Consider the following 26,271-nt stretch of genomic DNA (forward strand, 5'->3'; position numbering starts at 1 on the left):
ACTGGGCGCAGTTCCTCCGCGGCGCCACCTGGTGGGCTGGTTTAGGCTCAGGGCCGCGCGATCTACACCTCCCGCCCCGACCCCCCCTCCCCTCGGGGTACGGTAGTTGCGCTCCTCTGCCCTCCCTCCCCGGTCGAGAGAGACGTGTATGGGGCCCCCCCCCGTACAGCGGCGGAGGGTCCGCCGCTGTACGGGGGGGGGGCGGAGCCACGTCGGCTCTGCCCCACCTGTCTGGAAACGGACCAAGGAGTCCACAAAGCGGCCGGTCAGAGGGCAAAGACAGAGCCGGTCAGCTGTAACGACAGCCCAGACTACAGAAATGTGTGGAACTATTGATGCATGGCTGGGGTGTCAAACACATGGCCTGGGGGCCAGATCCGGCCCTCCAGAAGATCTTTAGTGTGTGTTAACCTTTGATTCAAAATGTGGATTTTCTCATCTGCATCTGTCCTGACATTGTATTTCTGTTCCAGATGGAGGAGAGAGCTGGTCCTTCCACCTCAACCCAGTCCTTCACCCAGCAAGCATCAGGTCAGGACGGCCGTGCATCAGTCCAGAAACGTCTTCATGGACACACAAAGCACAGAGCAGAGTGTCACGGACAGCGTAGCAGAGACGGAGCTGGAGCGCTGTGGATAAGCCGGGCAGCCCTCCCTCCAAGGATCGCTGAAGATGAGGAATTTGTTGCAATGATGGAGAAGATTGATAGAAGACTTGCTGTGCCGAAGAAAACAAAAATAACAGACATGGTGGAGCAAACATATCGGTCAGAACAGGCCAGATTTAGACAGAGACTGTCTATGGTAGGGATGTGCGAGTACCGATACCAGGTATCGGTATCGGGCCGATACTGGCCTTATTTCAAGGTATCGGGTACTCGTGAAGGCTACCGATGCCAGCCGCCGATACTCACGGCAAGAAAACCTCACGCGTAGTAAGCCCTCCTCACCAGCAGGTGGCGGTAGTGCAACCGAATGGGATGCAAGCTGCCGACAAACATGAAAGAGGAAGAAGCTCCTCTCCAGGAGGGGGCGCTGACAGGCACAGGGCTACACTGCAGCGGGTTGATTCTCCATGAGTCTCATCCAGAGCAGAGACAACAGGATGAGTCCAGAACGGCTGCTCGTCTCACCAGAACCGCCGGTGTGGAAATTCTGTTATATCACTGAAAACGAGCCGAGCTTTGCAGAATGCTAACTCTGCAATGCTAAAATTGCTACAGGAGGAGCGCCATGTTGTTCATTTACCACTAGTAATTTGTTTAAACACCTCAGGGCGAAGCTTGTGGACGAGAGTCTGACGCTGTTGAGCTGGAAAAAAAGGAAACTCCGGCAGCAACTCGACGGCAAACTCTGCAGAAGACCGAGAAACTGAAGAGCAGAGATCCGAGAGCAGCACAGAGAACACCAGCAGCTCTTTAAACTCAGGGGTTGTTCTATCTTTGACTTTAGTTCATAAAAAAATCATTCAAATTAGTACATTTAAAAACCTTAGTTTATGTAAAGTGTAAAACTCAGAGAAATTGTTTTATCTTGCACTTAATTTCATTTAAATAAGTGCAAACTCAGTTGCTTGTTTTATTTTTCAGACTATTATTTTGGACTTAAACATAGTGGCTGGGCTGCCTTTTTATTGGAAATAAAATTCATTTTCAAAAATAATCTCATTGCATTATTTTAAATTTTATGTATATAAAGTATCGGTATGCAAGTATCGGTATCGGTGAGTACTGAAGATGAAGTACTCGTACTTGGTATCGGTCTGAAAAAAAGTGGTATCGCACATCCCTAGTCTATGGCACGTAAAATTTCCATTGGAATGGACATTTGGACGAGAAAAGGCCTCACAGCATCCTGTGTGGCAGTGAGCGCTTCGCTGTTCCAACCTGAGGACGGTCAGGCAGAACATGTCCTCCTCAGGCTCAAGCAGGCGGTGCCTCCTCACGTATGGAAGGATGGGGGTCTCCAGACAGAGGGTCCTCACCGTCATCACGGACAGTGGCAGCAATGTTTGCTGCCTTTCCGGGGAAGAATGACGAGGACGCTGACAGTACCTCCACTTCTGAGGAGGAGAGTGAAAAAGAGGAGGAAGGAGGAGAGGAGGGAGCGCCGCTCACCTTCGGGTCAGTCAGTGTGTATATTCTATTAGCATGAATCGTATTTTGCCAAGTGACATTTCTGTCTGAATGAATACAAAGATAAATTAGCTCCATATTCTGCCGGGGGGGTCGTCTCCAGCATGCAGTACTGAGTGGTCAGTGTGTTCTGTGTTTGACTTCCGTTAGAAGCAGCTTTGACGGCCTGGAGAGACTCCCTGTGGGTCCACACACCAGCTGGTTGTCAACATGGTGCCGAAGGAACCGAACATTCAGAGATTGCTGAGCAGACTTCGGTAGGTATAGAATACTAATCTTTATTATATTGTAATCAAAAAATCCCCACAATTTCATCCCTGCATTTTTTATTTTTTTGTGAAATTGTCACACCAAGTCATTTCATCTCTAAACTCCGCCACATTGTGAAGCTTCTCCAGAAGTCCTCCGTCGCCACTGAGCGCTTGCTGCAGAGGACAGGACTCCCCTTAACAACAGACTGTCCCACGAGGTGGTCAAGCGCATACTGGATGCTGTCTCAGGCTCCGGCACTTAAGGCGGAGCACCACATATTGGACAGATTTTCAATTAAAATGGTTTTCTACCTAAATACTAATGTATTTACATTACATTTGTACATTTATAACACACAATATGATAGATGTGTCGATGTCATTACATGGAAATTCATTTAAAAAGCTACTTGACTTAATTCAAAAAGACTTGTCAAAATGGACAAATTTAACCTTAGATCTCAGCTTGAGAATAGAGGTGATTAAAATGAATGTAGAGCCCTGGTTGATGTATCTATTCAATTCTTTACCAGTACACATTCCAGACACGCAGTTCGCTAAATGGGATAAACAAGTGAGTAGATTTATATGGAAAGGAGCAAAACCAAGAGTAAGGTTCAAAACGCTTCAGCTTGAGAAAAAGAAAGGAGGTCTCGCACACCCAAATTTAAAGGAGTATTTCTTGGCTGCTCAGTTGAGATATGTGATTAACTGGTGCACAACGGAATATTACTCCAAATGGAAGCATATTGAACTCAACTATGATGCATGTCAACCCCAATCGAGACTTGGAGACAAAGCGAGTTCACGGCCTGAAGAAGTGAACCCTATTACTGAAACAACCCTTAAGATCTGGTGGGAGGTAGTAAATAAACTCAAGCTGGAAGGAGACTGTAAACTGTTGGTTTGGCCCTCGCATTCCACAAAGTTCAGAAGGGGTCAGCTTGATACTACATTTCTAAGATGGGTTGATAAGGGAATCACAGCTGTGTGCACTCTAACTGAAGGGTCAGAATTTAAGTCTTTTGAGAAAGTAAAAACTGAATTTAATTTGGAGAACTCAGACCTGTTTCGGTATTTCCAATTAAGACTTTTTTTAAATTCGGATATCAGGGTTTATTTATCACAAGAGGGCAGTGAACTAGTCGAAATGGTGAGAGGGGCATACAGAAAATTACCTTCTAAAATTGTATCCAGACTATATAAATGTCTAACTAACTGCAACATGAATAACTCATTATATGTTAAACAAAAGTGGGAAACTGAATTACAACTTCAAGTGTCAGAGGAAGATTGGCATTCTATTTCCCTTTCACAGCATGCTTCAACCAGCTCCAGACAATGGAGGGAATATGGCTGGAAAAACATAATTAGGTATTTTATAACACCTCACATCAAAAGCAAGCAGCTTAAAAGTCTACAATCGTGCTGGAGACTATGTGGTGATAAGGATGCCAATCATTCTCATGTTTTTTGGACCTGTGCAAATGTTAGACCTGTTTGGGAGAATATTGTAAAGGTAATTGAAGAAATCTTTGGCTACAAGATATCAAACGATCCACGGACTATGTACTTTGGTCTACCATCTAAAGAGGAAATACGTGCGGAGGATATCTACCTTTAGAGAGAGATTTTGTTGGCCTGCAAGAAAACCATAACGAAGAACTGGATGAAAAGTGACATTGTAACGGTGGAGAGAAATTATGGACGAAATTTATGGGATGGAAAGAATGACTCATTACTTAAGACTAACAATGGACAAATTTGAGAAGAGATGGGAGAAGTGGACGCAGTATGTAACACAGTTATGAAACTTGTGAAATGTTTGTTCTTGCAACAGTCATACCCCACAATGTTTTGTAGTTTGTTTTTGTTAAGTTTGTAAATAAAGAGTTAAAAAAAAAAAAAAAAAAAAAAAAAAGCTACTTGACTGCTTCCCTGTCATCACATTGTTGAAGACATAATTTGAGGAAGTATTATTGTTCATAATTCAAAACCAGATACACATCCAGTGTTCCGGAGACTTCTCTGCAGTAAAATGTGTATTAATGTTGCAGGACAGCACGGCAGAAGCTGCTGACAGCCTGACGTGGGACAGTGTGATCTCCAGTGAGTGGCAGAAGCTGGCTGTCTTCAAAGACCTGCTGCTCCCATTGGCAGAACACAACGCAGCCTGAAAGTGACACGACTTGCCTTTGCTTTGTTGTGCTGTTGGACTTCAGAAGTCAGCTGTCTGAGTTCTGCTCAGCTCAGGCTGGAAACTACGAAGATGTAGCCACGCTGGCACAGAAGAAAAATCTGAAAATCTCAACTTTCGCTTCAGATCTTTCTTTGATGCCACGGCTGAATCTGTCTGGCCTCCTGCTGCAACTGCATGTTTTCTCAACCCAAGCGTGTCGGCTGAAGTCCTCGTTGAAAATGAGGAAGAAGAAATTCAGCATCTTCTTAAAAAGGTGGAAGGTTACATTTCAGGTTCTGCAGCAGCTGAGGAAAGTGCACATGGTGAGGCAGCCGTCACTTTCCCAAAGCGGCCGAGATGTACGTATTTCAGTGCCAGTTGTCATTCAGCGAGGCCAAAGCCTCACTGAACGACTGAACGAGCCTTTGCAGAACGTGTCTTCAGCGTTGTTGGTGACATCTCAACTGGCCGACGCCACAGAACACCAACCTCACTGGAGAGAAGCGCTTTCCTCAAACTCCACAAGGAGAAACAAAGCAGAACCCTCTCCCTCATGTAAGAAACTGTGAACCAACATCAGAGCTCTGATTGGGAGCTTGTTGCGAAACGGAAAGGTTTTTCTAGTTTTATTTGTAATTAAAGTTTCCGTGGTCATTGGTTAATGGTTGTAATACTGTCAGTATGCAGTTTTCTTTTGTACATACGAGGGTGTACCCAAAAAAAACCGGAATTTGATTATAACTTTTTATTTATGACATTTCAAAATAAAACACCACCGTCGCCTTCAAAATAATCTCCATCCGCATTACTGCAGCGCTCCAGCCGTGTCTCCCACTTCACCAATGCGTCGTCAGACCTGTGCGTAAAGTCATTCTGGGCCGGCTGTGATTTGTCTGTCCCCTCCTCCACATCTGCAAACCGCTGTCCCTTCAGCTGCTTCTTCAACCTGGGGAACAAGAAAAAGTCACTGGAGGCTTCATCTGGAGAATCAGGCGGATGGGAGAGGAGATTCATCTCATTCTTCTCCAGAAACAGCGTGAGGCGCAGCGCCGTGTCCGCTGGCGCTCTGTGGTGGTGGATCAACCGGCTCCACTCCGCCACGACGCTCTGCTTCCTCCTCACATCCTCACGGAGCGTCTGAGGACTTCCTGTAGTAGTCCTGGTTTACAGTCTGACCTGGAGGGACAGACTCGCTGTGGACGAGACCCTGGACAGCCAAGAAGCAGCTCAGCATTGTTTTCACGCTGAGCGGACCTGACGCGCCGACATCTGGCCCTTCTCAGACCCCCGGACCACTCATGGACCTGAGTCTTCCCCAGAGCAGCATCCTTGTAGGCTTGCTGCAACAAGCTGAGTGTTTCTGCTGCTGTTTTTCCAGCAAAAAGCAGAATTTAATGTTTGCGCTGCTCTGGCTTCACAGTCAATGTCGCCATTTTGGAAAAAATCGCAGACCGCCGCTGCACTCTGTTACTATAAACAGCTCCTGACAGGCGTCAGTGTCACTCTGGGAGCTCAGATTTCTCACAGATGTGCACGAGGCTTACCTGCAGCACATCTGACGGCCAGAAGTCGGAACTCATTATTATTGTTTTCTGACCAAATTCCGTTTTTTTTTTGGGTACCCCCTCGTAAACCTTTATTTTTGTATATAATTTATGTTCACATTTTTGGATGAAAAATAAATATGCTACTTCGACAGTACTTTTGGTATTTTATTTTTTTAAAGCAAAAGTGTGAGTCTTGATATGCAATCTTCTAGGAGGTTAAATATGTCGATGTGCACTGACTGCTTTTTAGTCTACAACTAGACTAAAATGTCAACCAGGTTTTATTGGTCAAAATAGTTTTGGTGTCCACAGATTAAGAAAAAGTAAAATGTTGAACTTTGAGTGACACGTTTTTCAAAGCTTTTTCCTGTCATGAAAACAGGGGAAAATTGCTGTGACTGAGTCGACTCAAAGTGAAAAGACAAACTCGGTCTTTTATAGAAGAAATTAAGAGACAGAAATATACATTTGTTTTCATTTGTGTGTGTGTGCTGAGGAAGCAGAACGACTGGAGCTAAAGTTTATAAAGTACAAACTTCACTGAATAAAACTAGACGAAAATAGTTGGAATATAAACTAAGACTAAAATGCTCACACGTTTAGTCAACTAAAAGACTAAAATAGTTATAATTTATAGTGACTAAAAAAGGACTAAAATGTTTGGACTTTTATTTGACTAAAAGCGGACTTAACAAAAACCAGATGGATGTGACTAAAACGAGACTAAAAATAAAAAAAGAAGCTTGAAAAAGACTAAGACTGAAACAAAAATTGAAAATTGCTGACAAAATGAACACTTGCTGTGCTTCATGTTGTCAGCACAGCTCCGTCGCTACCGGAGTGTAACAGCACTGTCACTGACTGTAGATTAATGTCATCGTGAGAAGAGCACTGTTTGATTTTTTGACTGCAAACCAGTTTATAACGTGATAGATGTTCAAACATGGTGACGAGAACGTACATTGATATTACTAATGATTTTAAGTTCAACAAACTTGGCATCAAGTTTATTGAACTCAAAATGACAGGGCTGCCCACTACTTTTTTTTAAGTTAAATCCACTTCAGTTTTTCAGGGCAACCAGTTTCCTAAATGTTTTAAGTAAACTCAACTTATCCGGGTTTACAGTGTGGAAATTAAATACTTCAGAACCGCAAATAGGCACCAATGAGAAAGTAACTTCAGCTTGCAATAAAAATGAAGAAAATAGAACTCGCCGGCCTCTGAAGATAAAGGGTAAAAAGTAGTGTAACAATACATGTATTTGGATTGAACCGTTTCGGTGCACTGTTAAAATTATTAGGGTGGTTCGCCTTAAAGGCGCCTTAAGGAGTTTGCACGTTTTATGCGAAACAGCGCCCCCTGCAGGCCTTGGGCGTAATGCAGCTTAGAGAAAAACTCGTCCCTGTGGCTCGCGTGCACGTTAGAGGGGAACTCCATCCTCGCTCGTTCAGCAGCGCTGCAGTAAGATGTCAGTGTCTCCCCCTGGTGGAGTCTGCTGGAGCTGCAGTGCTAGAAGCCAGTCTGTTCTGACTTCCTGGAAGATCCTGCTCAGCTGTTGCTCACTGAGCATCTGGCGGAGTAATGGCGGACAAAATGAAACCTAACCAGCCGGAGCGCGCATTACGTCATTCCTTTCAAATTCTCCCCAAAAAACCTCTGGAGCCGGACCGGCACTGTGACTTTCAAGAGACAGTTCAGCCTGTTAGAGGTTCTGGTGATGAGTCTGTCAGGGCACATTGGACACAGCATTAAAAATGTGGAACATGTTTATGGTGGAAAATAAGTATTTTGAAGGTTGTAAAACTCCTTAATGCTCCTTTAAAAACATAAGTAAACTCAACTTCAAAAAAATCTTGTTTTTACTCAGGAAGGTAAGTTATGTAATTTGCCCAGTTAATAATAATGTATTATTTGAACTTGGTACTCTGAGTTGAAACTACCAGCTGTGTCATGTTATCCACTCAAGGAAACTTACAATTCTATGCTATTTCAACGCACATAATTCAGCTGTGCCAGTTGTTTCACTAATGATTATTAGTTGTTTGAACTTTATGATCTGAGTTAAAACTCCCAACATTAAATTATCCATTCAAGAAAGCTTGATTTATTTGGTCGAAGGAACATCCAGTTACATATCCTTTCAACTCACATTTTAAAGTTAAACTGACTGACTATATTCTTACCAATTGCCTTTTGAAGTTAAAGCTCTGGTAGGCGATGCTGTCCAACAGCTCTTCCTGTCATCCTGAGTGAAACGCTCCTCGCCTCCTGGGAGAAGTCAAGACATCATGTGGACGGAAAAAATGCAGAAAAAAATCTGACCACAGTAGCGGCCACAGGAGTGTAAAAACTCCAACCAATCGTATCGCACGGACCGCTCTTCAGGAACCAATCAGATCCCTTCGCCGTTCTACCAGCCCCCTGTGTACATTTCGATGGCGTGCTCTGGCCCTGGTTCAGAGCGCGTTGCCGCGGCGCTCGCAGCTCGCGTGAAAAACAGAAGGAAGGGAGCGGCGCGGTGGCTGCTGGGAGCGTGGTGTGCAGCAGGCAGAAAGGTTCATAACACTGGAGGCCGTCACAAACTGTGTGTGCGCAGCGCTTCCTCGTCCAGTGCGTTCACTCCCAACGGAGCTCCTCCAATGGGGCGGGAGCTGGGCGGAGCCTTGGGAGATGCTACATTCGTGCTACATGCTAGTTTTCCAGGATCGTCGACCCGAGCTTTAAGTGAACTCATGTTTTTAACGCAGCAATTGAACCTAAAACTGCAAATCAAGTCGACTAACTTTTTCAGATTGTATCCCGTCTTGACTAATAATCACAAGTTCACCAGTTTTCTAAAAGATCACACTGAACACAACTCAGCTCAAAACATTGATTTTCACATTTGCCTCGACTCACAGCTTCTTCGCTTCAGTGCAGTTCACATTAAAGAATGTGTCAGAAATACAGAACTAACAGTGCTTTACATGTCGAGGCTGCTGAAACTTTGCATTTCACATTTATAGAACACGGTCTGCTAAAAATCTGCCAACTAAGCAGATGACGGTTGAGACTTCTCAATCAGTCCAACAAAAGGAAGTGTCTTTTCTCTGGCAATCAATCTCAAATGAAAATCCTGAGAGAGACAGTTCTTGTAGTACATCAGTACAATACTGATTGTTAAAAAACTGAACAAAACTTTTACAGGAACTCTTTCCAGATGAGACAGAACATCGCAGATCTTACATTTTGTACCTCAGGATTCTGTTTCTCAGTCCACGTACTCCAGCCGAGGCCTGGTCTGGTTTGATCTTCATCACCACAGAGGATACTCCATGGCGTCTGGATACTTCAGACTGACACAGGAAGACACCCAGAAGCACGGCAAAGCCACGTGCCGCATCCTGAACGTCGTGAAGAACAACGGTCTCCTCAGCCACGGCGGCCACGTCACACATCGATCATCCCTCATAGCCTGAGCGTCCCGAGCTGCACATCCTGCACGGCTTCATCCAGAATCTCCACAGGAGCCGAGAAAAGAAGAAATAATAATAATAATGATGTACGACCATTTTTGTGTGCAAACGCAGGAAGCCATTACTCCAAGGTCTTGCTGCACTGCAAGTGGCTCGATGCCATTGTGAGGTTTGATGTGTTTTAGTCCTGACGCTTTAAGAGGATGGTTCAGTGTTTTTGAAGTGGGGGTGTATGATGTACCATATTGGCCCGAATATTGGACCATTCCCCCCCCCACAAACTGAATTCTCCAAAATGGGGTCGTACCGTAATACCGTCGTACCGCCTGTTTATATTCCGTCTGATTTTCAGAAATAATCCCGCTCAGTAATCTGTGTTTTTATCAGAAGTACCTGTAACGAGATTACATATTTCTGCGTGTACTGTAATAGATTACAGTTACAATTTTTTTGTATCCTGATTACATAACGCCGTTACATGTAATCCGTTACTCCCCAACCCTGAGTAGAAGTGTAGTAGTAGTGTAGATGTGTAGTTGTGTAGTAGTGTAGTTGTGTAGCAGTGTGTAGTAGTCTACTTGTGTAGTGTTGAGACTGGAGAAAAAAACTGAAGAAAGGAGTAATCAAGAATGCTCAAAGGTTCCAAGTCTCTGCACAAGTTCTTTTTTTTTTTTTTTCCCCTTGTCCTGTTCAGCAGCTGGGTGTCAACACTGTCTGACTGTAGCCTCTGACTGTAGCCTTTTACTGTCTGAACAGATTTTACTGTCAGCAGCAGGAGGAGACTGAGTCTCCTCCTGCTGCTGCCTTTATTTAAAACTGGCATCCGGCATGGCTGAGGACAGGACCGGGACGGAGACGCTCAGAGAGCGAGAGACAGAAAGAGAGAAAGATAAAGGGGGGGGGGGGGGGGGGGGCACAACCTATGTACAAAGTCACAATACAAAACAGTGTTGTCGACGCACCACACGCAACCAAGAACCATCCCAAACCCCAATCTAGACAACACCAAAACAGAGCCGACAACCAACACAAACACTGACAGAACCATACATTTATATAATTATCATTATTATTTTTTTCCCCCTGACGAACCATAGTAGTGAACAGACTAGTAACTAGTAGTAACTAGTAGTAACTAGTAGTAACTAGTAGTAAACTAGTAGTAACTAGTAGTAACCTCGGGGCGTGCATCAAGAGAGGTCTGCTACAGATCACCATTAGTCTAACCACCACCAGAAGACAAGGTAACCCAGTATGTGAAGAGTGATTAAAGATCAGCGTGATCATGCAAATGTGATGGTGATAGTGATCATGCATATATGACCTCTGACCCCTGAGAAGGCCAGAAGCAGGCCAGAGAGGCCCTCAGAGCCCAGACAGCCGGCGGTCACCACAGAGCCCGGATCCAAGCCGCCCCCCCAGGCAGACGCCCCCGCTCCGGTCCAGAAACGGGGCAGAGGAAAGCCCCGGCCGGGGACCCCGGCAGTCCCGGGGCCCGGGCCCCGCGGAGCCACGACCGGCAGGAGCCGGCAGGGCCGAGAGCCCAGGAGCCGACCCCCCACCCAGGCGGAGGGCCATGACCCCCCCAGGAGAACCATCCCACACGGGCGGCTACCCACCCCAGGCCAGTACCCCCCCCAGCGCTCCGGCCACGCACCCCGAGATCCAGGGCATCACCCCCCCCCACCCCGTCCACCCCTCCCACCCTGTCCTCTCCCACCTCATCCCCCCCGCACAACCCAACACTCACACCCACTCACTCACACTGACACACACACACACACACACAGTCAACCCTACCACAAACACACTCACATTCCCACGTCATCTAACCATCATGTCCTGTGGGAGCCCCCCCCGGAAGGCAAGGGAACACCGAACCCCCACATCCAGCTCCCCCCCCCCCCCCCCCCCCCCCCCCCCCCCCCCACCCCCAAACCCCACCGCTGCAGACAGGTATGCACCCCCCGGAGCCAGCAGCCCCCCAAACCAGGTGCGTGTACGTGTATGTGTATATGTGTGTGGGTGTGTATCTGTAAGTATGTATGTATGTCTGTACGTGTGTGTATATGTGTGGGCGATTGGAGCTATGTATGAGAGAGTGTGGTGTCCTGTGGGGGGGGGCCCCGGTGGGCCTGGGGTCGGTGGGCCCTGGGTCTGGGTCCTTCTGCTGCCCCCTGTCTGTCCTCACCTCCACTCCTCCTGATGCATGATGGGTGTGTGCTTCTTGGGTCGGTGGCTCTCTGGCCATGGTCGCTGTCCGCCCTGGTCCTGGGGGGTGGGGCGCTCCTGGCCCTGTCCTTCATCGGGGGGCTCCTGGGTGACGGGGGTGCTGCGGCATCTCTGGACCCCCCTCTCCCCCCGCTCTCATGCACACACACGTAGGGCTTTGGGAGGCGGGCTTATCAAGTTGGGTGTGGTGGAGGGTGGAGGGGGGGTGGAGGGGGGTGGAGGGGGCCGTCTAAGTGGCCTCAATCACTGCACGCTTCAGTGGCTCGCCTCTCAGTCTTAATTGCACTTAGTCATCTAACACGACCAAATACATACAAACACACATGTCGGGGGGTCTTGGCGCGCCGTGTCGGGGGGGGGGGGGGCTGTTCAGGTAGATGGGACTGCTCGGTGGTGGGGGGGGCTGTTCAGGTAGATGGGACTGCTCGGTGGTGGGGGGGGGCTGTTCAGGTAGATGGGACTGCTCGGTGGTGGGGGGGGCTGTTCAGGTAGAAGGGACTGCTCGGTGGTGGGGGGGGCTGTTCAGGTAGATGGGACTGCTCGGTGGTGGGGGGGGCTGTTCAGGTAGAAGGGACTGCTCGGTGGTGGGGGGGGCTGTTCAGGTAGATGGGACTGCTCGGTGGTGGGGGGGCTGTTCAGGTAGATGGGACTGCTCGGTGGTGGGGGGGGCTGTTCAGGTAGAAGGGACTGCTCGGTGGTGGGGGGGGCTGTTCAGGTAGATGGGACTGCTCAGTGGTGGGGGGGCTGTTCAGGTAGATGGGACTGCTCGGTGGTGGGGGGGCTGTTCAGGTAGATGGGACTGCTCGGTGGTGGGGGGGGCTGTTCAGGTAGATGAGACTGCTCGTTTGGCCTCACTCGCGGCACGGTGTGGTTACTGCCCCTCAATTTCAATTGCAAACAACATATACTCCATCAACACTCACGAGACGGAGGGGGGGGAGGGAGGGCAATGGGGTCTTCTGCGCCCCCGTTTCCGGATTCCTTCTGGTGGGGGGTGGGGCGGGGGGGGCTGTTGTTTTCCCCACAGGCCGGGGGTTTGGAGCGGCTGTGGTTTGGGGGGCTGCTGGCTCTGGGGGGCGCATATCTGTCTGCGGCGGTGGGGTGGGGGGGTGGGGGCGGCAGTTGTGGGTGGCGGGGGGTCCTGGATGTGGGGCTCGGTGTTCCCTTGCCTTCCGGGGGGGTCTCCCACAGGATGTGACAGTTGGATGACGCGGGAATGTGAGTGTGTTTGGGGTAGGGTTGACTGTGCTTGTTAGTGTGTGCGTGAGAGTGTGTGAGTGTGTTGGAATGTGAGTGTGTGTGTGTGTGTGTGTGCGTTTGGTTTAGGGATGAGTGGTTGTGTGTGTGCATGTGTGCATGTGTGCATGTGTGTGTGTCAGTATGAGTGAGTGGGTGTAAGTGTTGGGTTGGGGCGGGGGGGAGTGAGGCGGGAGAGGACAGGGGGTGGGAGGGGTGGGCCGGGCGGGGGGGTGGGTTCCGGGTGGGGGTCGTGGGGGGGGGGGGGGGGGGGGTTGATGCCCTGGATCTCGGGGTGCATGGCCGGAGCGCTGGGGGGGGTACTGGCCCGGGGTGGGTAGCCGCCCGTGTGGGCTGGTTCTCCCGGGGGGGTCATGGCCCTCCGCCTGGGTGGGGGGTTGGCTCCTGGGCTCTTGGGCCTTGGGCTCTCGGCCCTGCCCGCCCCGGGCGTCCGGCGCCCAGGGTGGACTGGCTCCTGCCGGTCGTGGCTCCGCGGGGCCCGGGCCCCGGGACTGCCGGGGTCCCCGGCCGGGGCTTTCCTCTGCCCCGTTTCTGGACCGGAGCGGGGGCGTCTGCCTGGGGGGGCGGCTTGGATCCGGGCTCTGTGATGACCGCCGGCTGTCTGGGCTCTGAGGGCCTCTCTGGCCTGCTTCTGGCCTTCTCAGAGGTCAGAGGTCATATATGCATGATCACTATCACCATCACTGTCACCATCATATTCACATGATCACGCTGATCTTTAATCACTCTTCACATACTGGGTTACCTTGTCTTCTGGTGGTGGTTAGACTAATGGTGATCTGTAGCAGACCTCTCTTGATGCACGCCTCTAGTTTACTACTAGTTACTACTAGTTACTACTAGTTTACTACTAGTTACAACTAGTTACTACTAGTTACGACTAGCTATATTAAAAAAAAAAAAGGGTTTGTTGTGTCCTTGCATTTCCTTCCTCCCCTACACCTCCTTTTATTTTTGTGGCCTGGTCTGTTCACTACTATGGTTCAGAAAAAAAAAAAAAAAAAAAAAAAATGTATGTATGGTTCTGTAATTTTCTGTGTTGGTTGTCGGCTCTGTTTTGGTGTTGTCTAGATTGGGGGTTTGGGATTGTTCTTGGTTGCGTGTGGTGCGTCGACAACACTGTTTTGTATTGTGACTTTGTACATAGGTTGTGCCCCCCCCCCCCCCCCCCCCGTTCTCCCTCTCTTTATCTCTCTCTCTTTCTGTCTCTCGCTCTCTGAGCGTCTCCGTCCCGGTCCTGTCCTCAGCCATGCCGGATGCCAGCTTTAAATAAAGGCAGCAGCAGGAGGAGACTCAGTCTCGTCCTGATGCTGACAGTAAAATCTGTTCAGACAGTAAAAGGCTACAGTCAGACAGTGTTGACGTCCAGCTGCTGAACAGGACAAGGGGAAAAAAAGAAAAGAAAAAAAAAGAAATGAGGTGAAACATAGTGAACAGTCGAATCAGCACATCTTCATTAGAATGTGGTTAAAACTGTAAATAAACAAGTGAATCTCAGCATAATGACGAGAGTGTGGTTAATATGGTGGACACATGAGTGATGACAGCATGATGCTTAGAATGTGAATACAGTATACAATAGTAGCAGTGTAGTGGTTGTGTAGTGGTGTAGTGGTTGTGTAGCGGTTGTGTAGCGGTGTAGTGGTTGTGTAGCGGTTGTGTAGTGGTGTAGTGGTTGTGTAGCGGTTGTGTAGCGGTTGTGTAGCGGTGTAGTGGTTGTGTAGCGGTTGTGTAGTGGTGTAGTGGTTGTGTAGCGGTTGTGTAGCGCTGCACAGACGACCCGGCTGTAGAAACAACAGTCTTTATTCCAGGTCAAACAGTAGAAACAGAACCGGGTCAAAGGTCACTGCAGCACAGGGAAATCATGCTAGCATGCTAACAGTAGAAACAGCCGACTGGAGCTGCTCAGAGGGGGCGGAGCCTCACGGCCCACTGCATGATGTCACTGATGACGTCATCCACAGGGTTCGAAACGGAGGCTCTGATTGGTTCAAGATCAGGAGGGCTTAAGACTGGACCTCTCTCTCACACACTCACACACACACACACACACACACTCACACACACACACACACACACACACACACACACAATCACACACACACACACAGTAATAAATAAACATCTGAGCGTCTATAAACTTTAGAATATAGATTATATGGAAACGAGCTTCTGTCCAATTAAATAGATTATAAATCACTTCATGTACAAGAAGAGGGGCAATAAGGGCCATGGGGCAAGAAGAGGGGCAATAAGGGACCTGGGGGACAAGAAGAGACATGGGGGGGTAATAAGGGACATGTGGGGCAAAAAGAGGGCAATAAGGGCCATGGGGGTAATAGGAGGGGCAGTTAGCAGGTCAGGTGGTCAGTCCTCTCCTCTCCAGCTCCCTGCTTTGCTTCAGCTCCTTAATCCTGAAAACACACAATCACAGTTACACACTGACACACAACTGCGCCAGGCGTTTGTGTGTGTAAGTGTGTGTGTGTGTGTGTGTGTGTGTGTGTGTGTGTGTGTGTGTGTGTGTGTACCTGTGTCTGCAGCGCCGCAGGAACCTCATGATCTTCCGGGCCGCCTGGTCCTGCTTCTTAGTCAAGAACGAGCCTCTGGAAGGAAACACAGGTCAGCTGACTGTCTCTGTCCCGGTGTCTCTCTCTCTCTCTCTCTCTCTCTCCCTCTGTCTGTCTCTCTCCAGGTGTCTCTCTCTCTCTCTCTCTCTCTCTCTCTCTGTGTCACCTGATCCTGGGGGCGTGTCTCTCTGTGTGTCACCTGATCCTGGGGGCGTGTCTCTGTGACACCTGATCCTGGGGGCGTGTCTCTGTGCCACCTGATCCTGGGGGTGTGTCTCTGTGTCACGTGATCCTGGGGGCGTGTCTGTGCCACCTGATCCTGGGGGCGTGTCTCTGTGTCACCTGATCCTGGGGGTGTGTCTCTGTGTCACGTGATCCTGGGGGCGTGTCTCTGTGCCACCTGATCCTGGGGGCGTGTCTCTGTGTCACCTGATCCTGGGGGCGTGTCTCTGTGTCACCTGATCCTGGGGGTGTGTCTCTGTGCCACCTGATCCTGGGGGCGTGTCTCTGTGTGTCACCTGATCCTGGGGGCGTGTCTCTGTGCCACCTGATCCTGGAGGCGTGTCTCTCTGTATGTCACCTGATCCTGGGGGCGTGTCTCTCTGTGTCTCACCTGATCCTGGGGGCGTGTCTCTGTGTGTCACCTGATACTGGGGGCGTGTCGGCGTGTCACCTGATCCTTGGGGCGTGTCTCTGTGTCACCTGATCCTGGGGGCGTGTCTCTCTGTCACCTGATCCTGGGGGCGTGTCTCTATGCCACCTGATTCTGGGGGCGTGTCTCTGTGCTACCTGATCCTGGGGGCGTGTCTCTCTGTGTGTCACGTGATCCTGGGGGCGTGTCTCTCTGTGTGTCACCTGATCCTGGGCGCGTGTCTCTGTGTCACGTGATCCTGGGGGCGTGTCTCTGTGTCACCTGATCCTGGGGGCGTGTCTCTCTGTGTGTCACCTGATCCTGGGCGCGTGTCTCTGTGTCACGTGATCCTAGGGGCGTGTCTCTGTGTCACCTGATCCTGGGGGCGTGTCTCTCTGTGTGTCACCTGATCCTGGGGGCGTGTCTCTCTGTGTGTCACCTGATCCTGGGGGCGTGTCTCTGTGCCACCTGATCCTGGGGGCGTGTCTCTGTGCCACCTGATCCTGGGGGCGTGTCTCTCTGTGTGTCACCTGATCCTGGGGGCGTGTCTCTCTGTGTGTCACCTGATCCTGGGGGCGTGTCTCTGTGCCACCTGATCCTGGGGGCGTGTCTCTCTGTGTCTCACCTGATCCGGGGGGCGTGTCTCTCTGTGTCACCTGATCCTGGGGGCGTGTCTCTGTGTCACCTGATCCTGGGGGCGTGTCTCTGTGTCACCTGATCCTGGGGGCGTGTCTCTATGCCACCTGATTCTGGGGGCGTGTCTCTGTGCTACCTGATCCTGGGGGCGTGTCTCTCTGTGTGTCACCTGATCCTGGGCGCGTGTCTCTGTATCACCTGATCCTGGGGGCGTGTCTCTCTGTCACCTGATCCTGGGGGCGTGTCTCTATGCCACCTGATTCTGGGGGCGTGTCTCTGTGCTACCTGATCCTGGGGGCGTGTCTCTCTCTGTGTCACGTGATCCTGGGGGCGTGTCTCTCTGTGTGTCACCTGATCCTGGGCGCGTGTCTCTGTGTCACGTGATCCTGGGGGCGTGTCTCTGTGTCACCTGATCCTGGGGGCGTGTCTCTCTGTGTGTCACCTGATCCTGGGCGCGTGTCTCTGTGTCACGTGATCCTGGGGGCGTGTCTCTCTGTGTGTCACCTGATCCTGGGGGCGTGTCTCTCTGTGTGTCACCTGATCCTGGGGGCGTGTCTCTCTGTGTGTCACCTGATCCTGGGCGCGTGTCTCTGTGTCACGTGATCCTAGGGGCGTGTCTCTGTGTCACCTGATCCTGGGGGCGTGTCTCTCTGTGTGTCACCTGATCCTGGGGGCGTGTCTCTCTGTGTGTCACCTGATCCTGGGGGCGTGTCTCTGTGCCACCTGATCCTGGGGGCGTGTCTCTGTGCCACCTGATCCTGGGGGCGTGTCTCTCTGTGTGTCACCTGATCCTGGGGGCGTGTCTCTCTGTGTGTCACCTGATCCTGGGGGCGTGTCTCTGTGCCACCTGATCCTGGGGGCGTGTCTCTCTGTGTCTCACCTGATCCGGGGGGCGTGTCTCTCTGTGTCACCTGATCCTGGGGGCGTGTCTCTGTGTCACCTGATCCTGGGGGCGTGTCTCTGTGTCACCTGATCCTGGGGGCGTGTCTCTATGCCACCTGATTCTGGGGGCGTGTCTCTGTGCTACCTGATCCTGGGGGCGTGTCTCTCTGTGTGTCACCTGATCCTGGGCGCGTGTCTCTGTATCACCTGATCCTGGGGGCGTGTCTCTCTGTCACCTGATCCTGGGGGCGTGTCTCTATGCCACCTGATTCTGGGGGCGTGTCTCTGTGCTACCTGATCCTGGGGGCGTGTCTCTCTCTGTGTCACGTGATCCTGGGGGCGTGTCTCTCTGTGTGTCACCTGATCCTGGGCGCGTGTCTCTGTGTCACGTGATCCTGGGGGCGTGTCTCTGTGTCACCTGATCCTGGGGGCGTGTCTCTCTGTGTGTCACCTGATCCTGGGCGCGTGTCTCTGTGTCACGTGATCCTGGGGGCGTGTCTCTGTGTCACCTGATCCTGGGGGCGTGTCTCTCTGTGTGTCACCTGATCCTGGGGGCGTGTCTCTCTGTGTGTCACCTGATCCTGGGGGCGTGTCTCTGTGCCACCTGATCCTGGGGGCGTGTCTCTGTGCCACCTGATCCTGGGGGCGTGTCTCTCTGTGTGTCACCTGATCCTGGGGGCGTGTCTCTCTGTGTGTCACCTGATCCTGGGGGCGTGTCTCTGTGCCACCTGATCCTGGGGGCGTGTCTCTCTGTGTCTCACCTGATCCGGGGGGCGTGTCTCTCTGTGTCACCTGATCCTGGGGGCGTGTCTCTGTGTCACCTGATCCTGGGGGCGTGTCTCTGTGTCACCTGATCCTGGGGGCGTGTCTCTATGCCACCTGATTCTGGGGGCGTGTCTCTGTGCTACCTGATCCTGGGGGCGTGTCTCTCTGTGTGTCACCTGATCCTGGGCGCGTGTCTCTGTATCACCTGATCCTGGGGGCGTGTCTCTGTGTCACCTGATCCTGGGGGCGTGTCTCTGTGTCACCTGATCCTGGGGGCGTGTCTCTGTGCCACCTGATCCTGGGGGCGTGTCTCTGTGTCACCTGATCCTGGGGGCGTGTCTCTGTGTCACCTGATCCTGGGGGCGTGTCTCTGTGTCACCTGATCCTGGGGGCGTGTCTCTGTATCACCTGATCCTGGGGGCGTGTCTCTGTGTCACCTGATCCTGGGGGCGTGTCTCTGTGTCACCTGATCCTGGGCGCGTGTCTCTGTATCACCTGATCCTGGGAGTGTGTCTCTGTGCCACCTGATCCTGGGGGCGTGTCTCTGTGCCACCTGATCCTGGGGGCGTGTCTGTGCCACCTGATCCTGGGGGCGTGTCTCTGTGTCACCTGATCCGGGGGCGTGTCTCTGTGCCACCTGATCCTGGGGGCGTGTCTGTGCCACCTGATCCTGGGGGCGTGTCTCTGTGTCACCTGATACTGGGGGCGTGTCTCTGTGTCACCTGATCCTGGGGGCGTGTCTCTGTGTCACCTGATCCTGGGGGCGTGTCTCTGTGTCACCTGATCCGGGGGCGTGTCTCTGTGCCACCTGATCCTGGGGGCGTGTCTGTGCCACCTGATCCTGGGGGCGTGTCTCTGTGTCACCTGATCCTGGGGGCGTGTCTCTGTGTCACCTGATCCTGGGGGTGTGTCTCTGTGCCACCTGATCCTGGGGGCGTGTCTGTGCCACCTGATCCTGGGGGCGTGTCTCTCTGTGTGTCACCTGATCCTGAGGGCGTGTCTCTCTGTGTGTCACCTGATCCTGGGGGCGTGTCTCTCTGTGTGTCACCTGATCCTGGGGGCGTGTCTCTCTGTGTGTCACCTGATCCTGGGGGCGTGTCTCTCTGTGTGTCACCTGATCCTGGGGGCGTGTCTCTGTGTCACCTGATACTGGGGGCGTGTCTCTGTGTCACCTGATACTGGGGGCGTGTCTCTGTCACCTGATACTGGGGGTGTGTCTCTGTGTCACCTGATACTGGGGGCGTGTCTCTGTGTCACCTGATACTGGGGGCGTGTCTCTGTGTCACCTGAAACTGGGGGCGTGTCTCTCTGTGTGTCACCTGATCCTGAGGGCGTGTCTCTCTGTGTGTCACCTGATCCTGGGGGCGTGTCTCTCTGTGTGTCACCTGATCCTGGGGGCGTGTCTCTCTGTGTGTCACCTGATCCTGGGGGCGTGTCTCTGTGTCACCTGATACTGGGGGCGTGTCTCTGTGTCACCTGAAACTGGGGGCGTGTCTCTGTGTCACCTGATACTGGGGGTGTGTCTCTGTGTCACCTGATCCTGGGGGCGTGTCTCTGTGTCACCTGATCCTGGGGGCGTGTCTCTGTCACCTGATCCTGGGGGTGTGTCTCTGTGTGACCTGATCCTGGGGGCGTGTCTCTGTGTCACCTGAAACTGGGGGCGTGTCTCTGTGTCACCTGATACTGGGGGTGTGTCTCTGTGTCACCTGATACTGGGGGTGTGTCTCTGTGTCACCTGATCCTGGGGGCGTGTCTCTGTGTCACCTGATCCTGGGGGCGTGTCTCTGTCACCTGATCCTGGGGGTGTGTCTCTGTGTGACCTGATCCTGGGGGCGAGTCTCTGTGTCACCTGAAACTGGGGGCGTGTCTCTGTGTCACCTGATACTGGGGGTGTGTCTCTGTGTCACCTGATCCTGGGGGCGTGTCTCTGTGTCACCTGATACTGGGGGCGTGTCTCTGTGTCACCTGATACTGGGGGTGTGTCTCTGTGTCACCTGATACTGGGGGCGTGTCTCTGTGTCACCTGATCCTGGGGGCGTGTCTGTGCCACCTGATCCTGGGGGCGTGTCTCTGTGTCACCTGATCCTGGGGGCGTGTCTCTGTGTCACCTGATACTGGGGGATGTCTGTGTCACCTGATCCTGGGGGCGTGTCTGTGCCACCTGATACTAGGGGCGTGTCTCTGTGTCACCTGATACTGGGGGCGTGTCTCTGTGTCACCTGATCCTGGGGGCGTGTCTCTGTGTCACCTGATACTGGGGGCGTGTCTCTGTGTCACCTGATACTGGGGGTGTGTCTCTGTGTCACCTGATCCTGGGGGCGTGTCTCTGTGCCACCTGATCCTGGGGGCGTGTCGGCGTGTCACCTGAACCTGGGGGCGTGTCTGTGTCACCTGATCCTGGGGGCGTGGCCTGCGGCCTTCAGCCTCTCGTACTGCTTGTAGCTGCGGTAGTACTGCTGGATGAGCACGGCGGCGCGCCGGCTCTGCTGGAAGCGCTTCTGCTCGTAGTAGGAGCGGAACTTGGACTGGATCAGGATGGCGGCCTGGGTCATCTTCTGGTACAGCGCGTACTGGGGGGGCGGGGGCAGGGGCGGGGTTACTGAAGCCTTCATGAGTACATATCAGATTCTACAGAGTTAAGACACACTGAAACACACACAACAAACATGCAAATATGCTGGCGCGCACACACACACACACACACACACAGACACACACACACACTCTCAGACAGTACCTTCAGAGCTATCCATGTTAGCTAGCAGAGAGAGAAAGACGACACAGCAGGTTAGTGAACTGTTAGTGAAGCTGAGGACACACACACACACACACACACACACACACACACACACACACAAAACATGGACACACCATGAAAACACACCTGTTTGTACTTCCTGTAGCATCTCTGGATGACGGCTGCTGCCATGTCCTGCTGCTCCTTCAGCCTGCGGCCCTGCACACACACACACACACACACACACACACACACACACACACACACACACACACACACACACACACACACACACTGTGATTGCTGAGACGGTGGCTTGTACTCAGATCACCTGGTGACCCTTGACTCCCATTGTGGTCTGGTCCCTTCTCTGGCCCCGGGGCCCCGTCCAGTCCCGGTCTAGACCCGGCCCTGGCCCCGCCCCCGGTCCTCACCTTGTACCTGTGGAAGGCGTTCTGGATGATCCTCGCCCCTGGCCCCACCCCCCCGGCCCTGGCCCCGCCCCCGGTCCTCACCTTGTACCTGCGGAAGGCGTTCTGGATGATCCTCGCCGCCTCGTAAAGCTCTCGCTGCTCGCCGTCCGTCAGCGTCAGCAGGGCGAAGTCTCTCTCCATCTTCCCATTGGCCGAGGCGTTCAGGAACTCCGCCCACGCCGCCGAGGAGGGGGGGCGGAGCCTCTGGAGGGCCAGGGCGCTGAGAGGGGAGGGGGGGCACATCCTCCTGGAAGAGCGAGACGGTGAGGCCCGGACACGGAGACGGTCTCCGCAGAAACGGGAGGACTGCCCACCTGGGCGGGGAGTGGGCGTCGACCGTCTCCAGGTACGTGGCCAGCCAGGTGTCCTGCGCCGCCGGGTTGTCCCGCCTCTCCCTCAGCGGAGACTCCGCCCCCTGGGGGAAGTCCTCCTGCTTGATTCGCTCCGGCGTCGCCTCGATGATCTGCTCCGCCAGCGTCGCCATGTCCACCTGCGGTAACCACGGCAACGGAGTCGCGCGTCAGCGAGGGGCGGGGCCCGAGCGGTGAGGGCCAGGAGGCCACGCCCCCTACCTGCAGCACCTCCTCCTCCAGGTACTCCTCCTCCTCGCCCTCGTTCTCTGCGTTCTCGCAGTCCATCAAGTACAGGGGCACGGGGCCGGATCCGCCGGGGGCGGGGCCGGACGGAGAGGGGGCGGGGCCAGAGGGCGACGAGGACGGGGAGGTGTCCATGGGGGCGGGGCCACTGGAGTAGGCGGAGCTGGGAGAGGGGGAGGAGTGGTCGACGGGCGAAGGGAGGCTGCTGGACGAGCTGAGACCTGCAGGGGGCGGAGCCAAGAGGGGACAGCCAATCAGAGAGCAGGAGGAGAAGAGGAGGAGGAGGAGGAGGAGCAGTACCTGTGTCTGGACTGGTGGACAGCGGGGACGGCAGGGTGTCCGGTGTGTGTGTGTCCCTGCCGGTGCAGTGTGTGTCCGGTGCGTGCGGTGTGTGTGTTTCCGGTGTGTGTGCGTGTGTGTGTGCGTGTGTGTGTGCGTGCAGCTCCTCCAGCGCCCGGGCCAGCTGGGTGTGTCCTCGGGACCGGGCCACGGCCAGCGGCAGGCGGCCCAGAGAGTCCGGGATCCGCAGAGCCACAACGTTCCACCGGAACAGCAGCTCCGCCGCCCCCTGGTGGCCCAGAGCACACGCCCACATCTGGAGAGAGAGAGAGACAACAGCTGGATCAGAGAGAGAGAGAGAGAGAGAGACAACAGCTGGATCAGAGAGAGAGAGAGAGAGAGAGACAACAGCTGGATGAGAGAGAGAGAGAGAGAGAGAGAGAGAGAGAGAAAACAGCTGGATGAGAGAGAGAGAGAGAGAGAGAGAGAGAACAGCTGGATCAGAGAGAGAGAGAGAACAGCTGGATCAGAGAGAGAGAGAGAGAACAGCTGGATCAGAGAGAGAGAGAGAGAGAGAGAGAGAGAGAGAGAACAGCTGGATCAGAGAGAGAGAGAGAGAACAGCTGGATCAGAGAGAGAGAGAGACAACAGCTGGATCAGAGAGAGAGAGAGAACAGCTGGATCAGAGAGAGAGAGAGAGAACAGCTGGATCAGAGAGAGAGAGAGACAACAGCTGGATCAGAGAGAGAGAGAGAACAGCTGGATCAGAGAGAGAGAGAGAGAACAGCTGGATCAGAGAGAGAGAGAGACAACAGCTGGATCAGAGAGAGAGAGAGAACAGCTGGATCAGAGAGAGAGAGAGAGAACAGCTGGATCAGAGAGAGAGAGAGAGAGAGAGAGAGAACAGCTGGATCAGGATCACATCTCACATGTCAGTGGCTTTTCCCATAGCAGTTAGCTTGAAGCTAATGTCCCAGAATGCATCTTGTGATTTACGGCAGGTTTCAGGCTGTACGAGGGGGTACCCAAAAAAAAACGGAATTTGGTCAGAAAACAATAATAATAAGGAGTTCCGACTTCTGGCCGTCAGATGTGCTGCAGGTAAGCCTCGTGCACATCTGTGAGAAATTTGAGCTCCGAGAGTGACACTGACGCCTGTCAGGCGCTATTTATAGCAACAGAGTGCAGAGGAGGTCTGCGATTTTTTCCAAAATGGCGACATTGACCGGGAAGCCAGAGCAGCGCAAACATTAAATTCTGCTTTTTGCTGGGAAAAAACAGCAGCAGAAACACTCACCTTGTTGCAGCAAGCCTACAAGGATGATGCTCTGGGGAAGAATCAGGTCCATGAGTGGTTCGGGTGGTTTAAAAAGGGCCAGATGTCCGCGCGTCAGGTGCGCTCAGCCGTGAAAACAATGCTGAGCTGCTTCTTCGCTGTCCAGGGTCTCGTCCGCAGCGAGTTTGTCCCTCCAGGTCAGACTGTAAACCAGGACTACTACAGGAAGTCCTCAGACGGCTCCGTGAGGATGTGAGGAGGAAGCAGAGCGTCGTGGCGGAGTGGAGCCGGTTGATCCACCACCACAGTGCGCCAGCGCACACGGCGCTGCGCGTCACGCAGTTATAGGGGGGAAAAAGAAATGACTCTCCTCTCCCATCCGCCTTATTCGCCATAAGTAGCCTCGAGTGACTTTTTCTTGTTCCCCAAGTTGAAGAAAGAGCTGAAGGGACAGCGGTTTGCATATGTGGAGGAGGTGACAGAAAAATCGCAGCCGGCACAAAACGGCACTTTTACGCGCGGGTCTGACAACGCATTCGTGAAGTGGGAGACACGGCTGGAGCGCTGCATTAATGCGGACGGAGATTACTTTGAAGGCGACGGTGATGTTTTATTTTGAAATGTAATAAATAAAAAGTTATAATCAAATTCCGGTTTTTTTTGGGTACACCCTCGTACTGACGAGTCCTCCAGTCAGGAGACAACCTGTCCCTGCACAGCGTCTCTACACACACACACATCTATGGCTCACACACACATCTACGGCTCACACACACATCTACAGCTCACACACACACATCTACGGCTCACACACACATCTACGGCTCTACACACACATCTACAGCTCACACACACATCTACGGCTCACACACACATCTACGGCTCACACACACATCTACGGCTCACACACACATCTACGGCTCACACACACATCTACAGCTCACACACACATCTACGGCTCACACACACATCTACGGCTCTACACACACATCTACAGCTCACACACACATCTACGGCTCACACACACATCTACGGCTCACACACACATCTACGGCTCACACACACATCTACGGCTCACACACACATCTACAGCTCACACACACATCTACGGCTCACACACACATCTACGGCTCTACACACACATCTACAGCTCACACACACATCTACGGCTCACACACACATCTACGGCTCACACACACATCTACGGCTCACACACACATCTACGGCTCACACACACATCTACGGCTCACACACACATCTACGGCTCTACACACATCTATTCCTCTACACACACACACATCTACGGCTCACACACACATCTACGGCTCACACACACATCTACGGCTCACACACACATTTACGACCCTACACACACATCTACGGCTCTACACACATCTATTCCTCTACACACACACACATCTACGGCTCTACACACACATCTACGGCTCACACACACATCTACGGCTCTACACACATGCACAGGAGAGATCTCACGCACACTGTCACATAGATGTGTGTGTGTGTGTGTGTGAGAGAGAGAGAGAGAGTGTGTGTGTGTGTGTGTGTACCAGTGGCGTGCAGGAGAAGTGGTCGACATTCAGAGGATCAACTTCCTGTTCCAAATCCAAACTGTCACCGTTCACACTCCTGAAACACACAAAAATAGTGTGTGTGTGTGTGTACCTCCAGGTGATGAGGGTGTGTATCAGGTGTGTGTACCTCCAGGTGATGAGTGTGTGTATCAGGTGTGTGTACCTCCAGGTGATGAGGGTGTGTATCAGGTGTGTGTATCCCTGCGCCGCCGCCAGGTGCAGCAGCGTCATCCCTCGGTGACGGACGGAGTGATGGAGTCTCTCTCCTCCGCTCCAACGCCCTCCGTTCATCATGCGCTCACACACTCCCACAATCCTCCGCTCGAACCACTGCGACACCTGCAACACACACACACACACACACACTTTACTGGAGATTTCAATCAGATCATTCACAATGTGACTGTGTGTGTGTGTGTGACTGTGTGTGTGTGTGTGTGTGTGAGTGAGTGTGTGTGTGTGTGTGTGTGTGTGTGAGTGTGTGTGTATTCCAGGTTCTCATGACATCAGAGCAGCAGTAGCTCCGCCCCCTCACCTGGTGGTCCTCTGCTATTGGAGGAGGAGCCGGAGGGGGCGTGGCCACCCGGCTGCCTCTCTGCTGCTGCTGAGGATGATGATGATGAGGATGATGAAGACGCTGGCTGTCCCTGGAGGACATCTCGGCCATCCGGCGCTCCATCTGCTCCAGGCGCTCCAGGATGGACATCCGGAACTGGTTATCTGGACACAAGGACGGGGACACGTCCTGAGACATGTCCTCTACTGCAGAGACACGT

At 52.7% G+C, this 26,271-nt stretch overlaps 1 protein-coding gene across 1 annotated transcript in view; it reads right to left on the reverse strand.

The window, feature by feature from the left end:
• Positions 1-14,845: 14,845 nt before the first annotated feature.
• Positions 14,846-26,271, reverse strand: part of camta2 (calmodulin binding transcription activator 2) — a 39,453-nt gene continuing 28,027 nt past the window's right edge. Inside the window, 12 exon segments of the mRNA XM_030087853.1 lie at positions 14,846-15,472; positions 15,590-15,664; positions 20,934-21,112; positions 21,280-21,300; positions 21,427-21,498; positions 21,795-21,999; positions 22,067-22,242; positions 22,325-22,569; positions 22,649-22,943; positions 25,472-25,550; positions 25,659-25,834; positions 26,031-26,215. Of these exon segments, the coding sequence (XP_029943713.1) occupies positions 15,418-15,472; positions 15,590-15,664; positions 20,934-21,112; positions 21,280-21,300; positions 21,427-21,498; positions 21,795-21,999; positions 22,067-22,242; positions 22,325-22,569; positions 22,649-22,943; positions 25,472-25,550; positions 25,659-25,834; positions 26,031-26,215 (1,763 nt within the window). The 3' untranslated portion in view covers positions 14,846-15,417.

This window comes from Salarias fasciatus, unplaced genomic scaffold (assembly GCF_902148845.1).
Source record: "Salarias fasciatus unplaced genomic scaffold, fSalaFa1.1, whole genome shotgun sequence".
Classification (NCBI taxonomy): Eukaryota; Metazoa; Chordata; class Actinopteri; order Blenniiformes; family Blenniidae; genus Salarias; species Salarias fasciatus.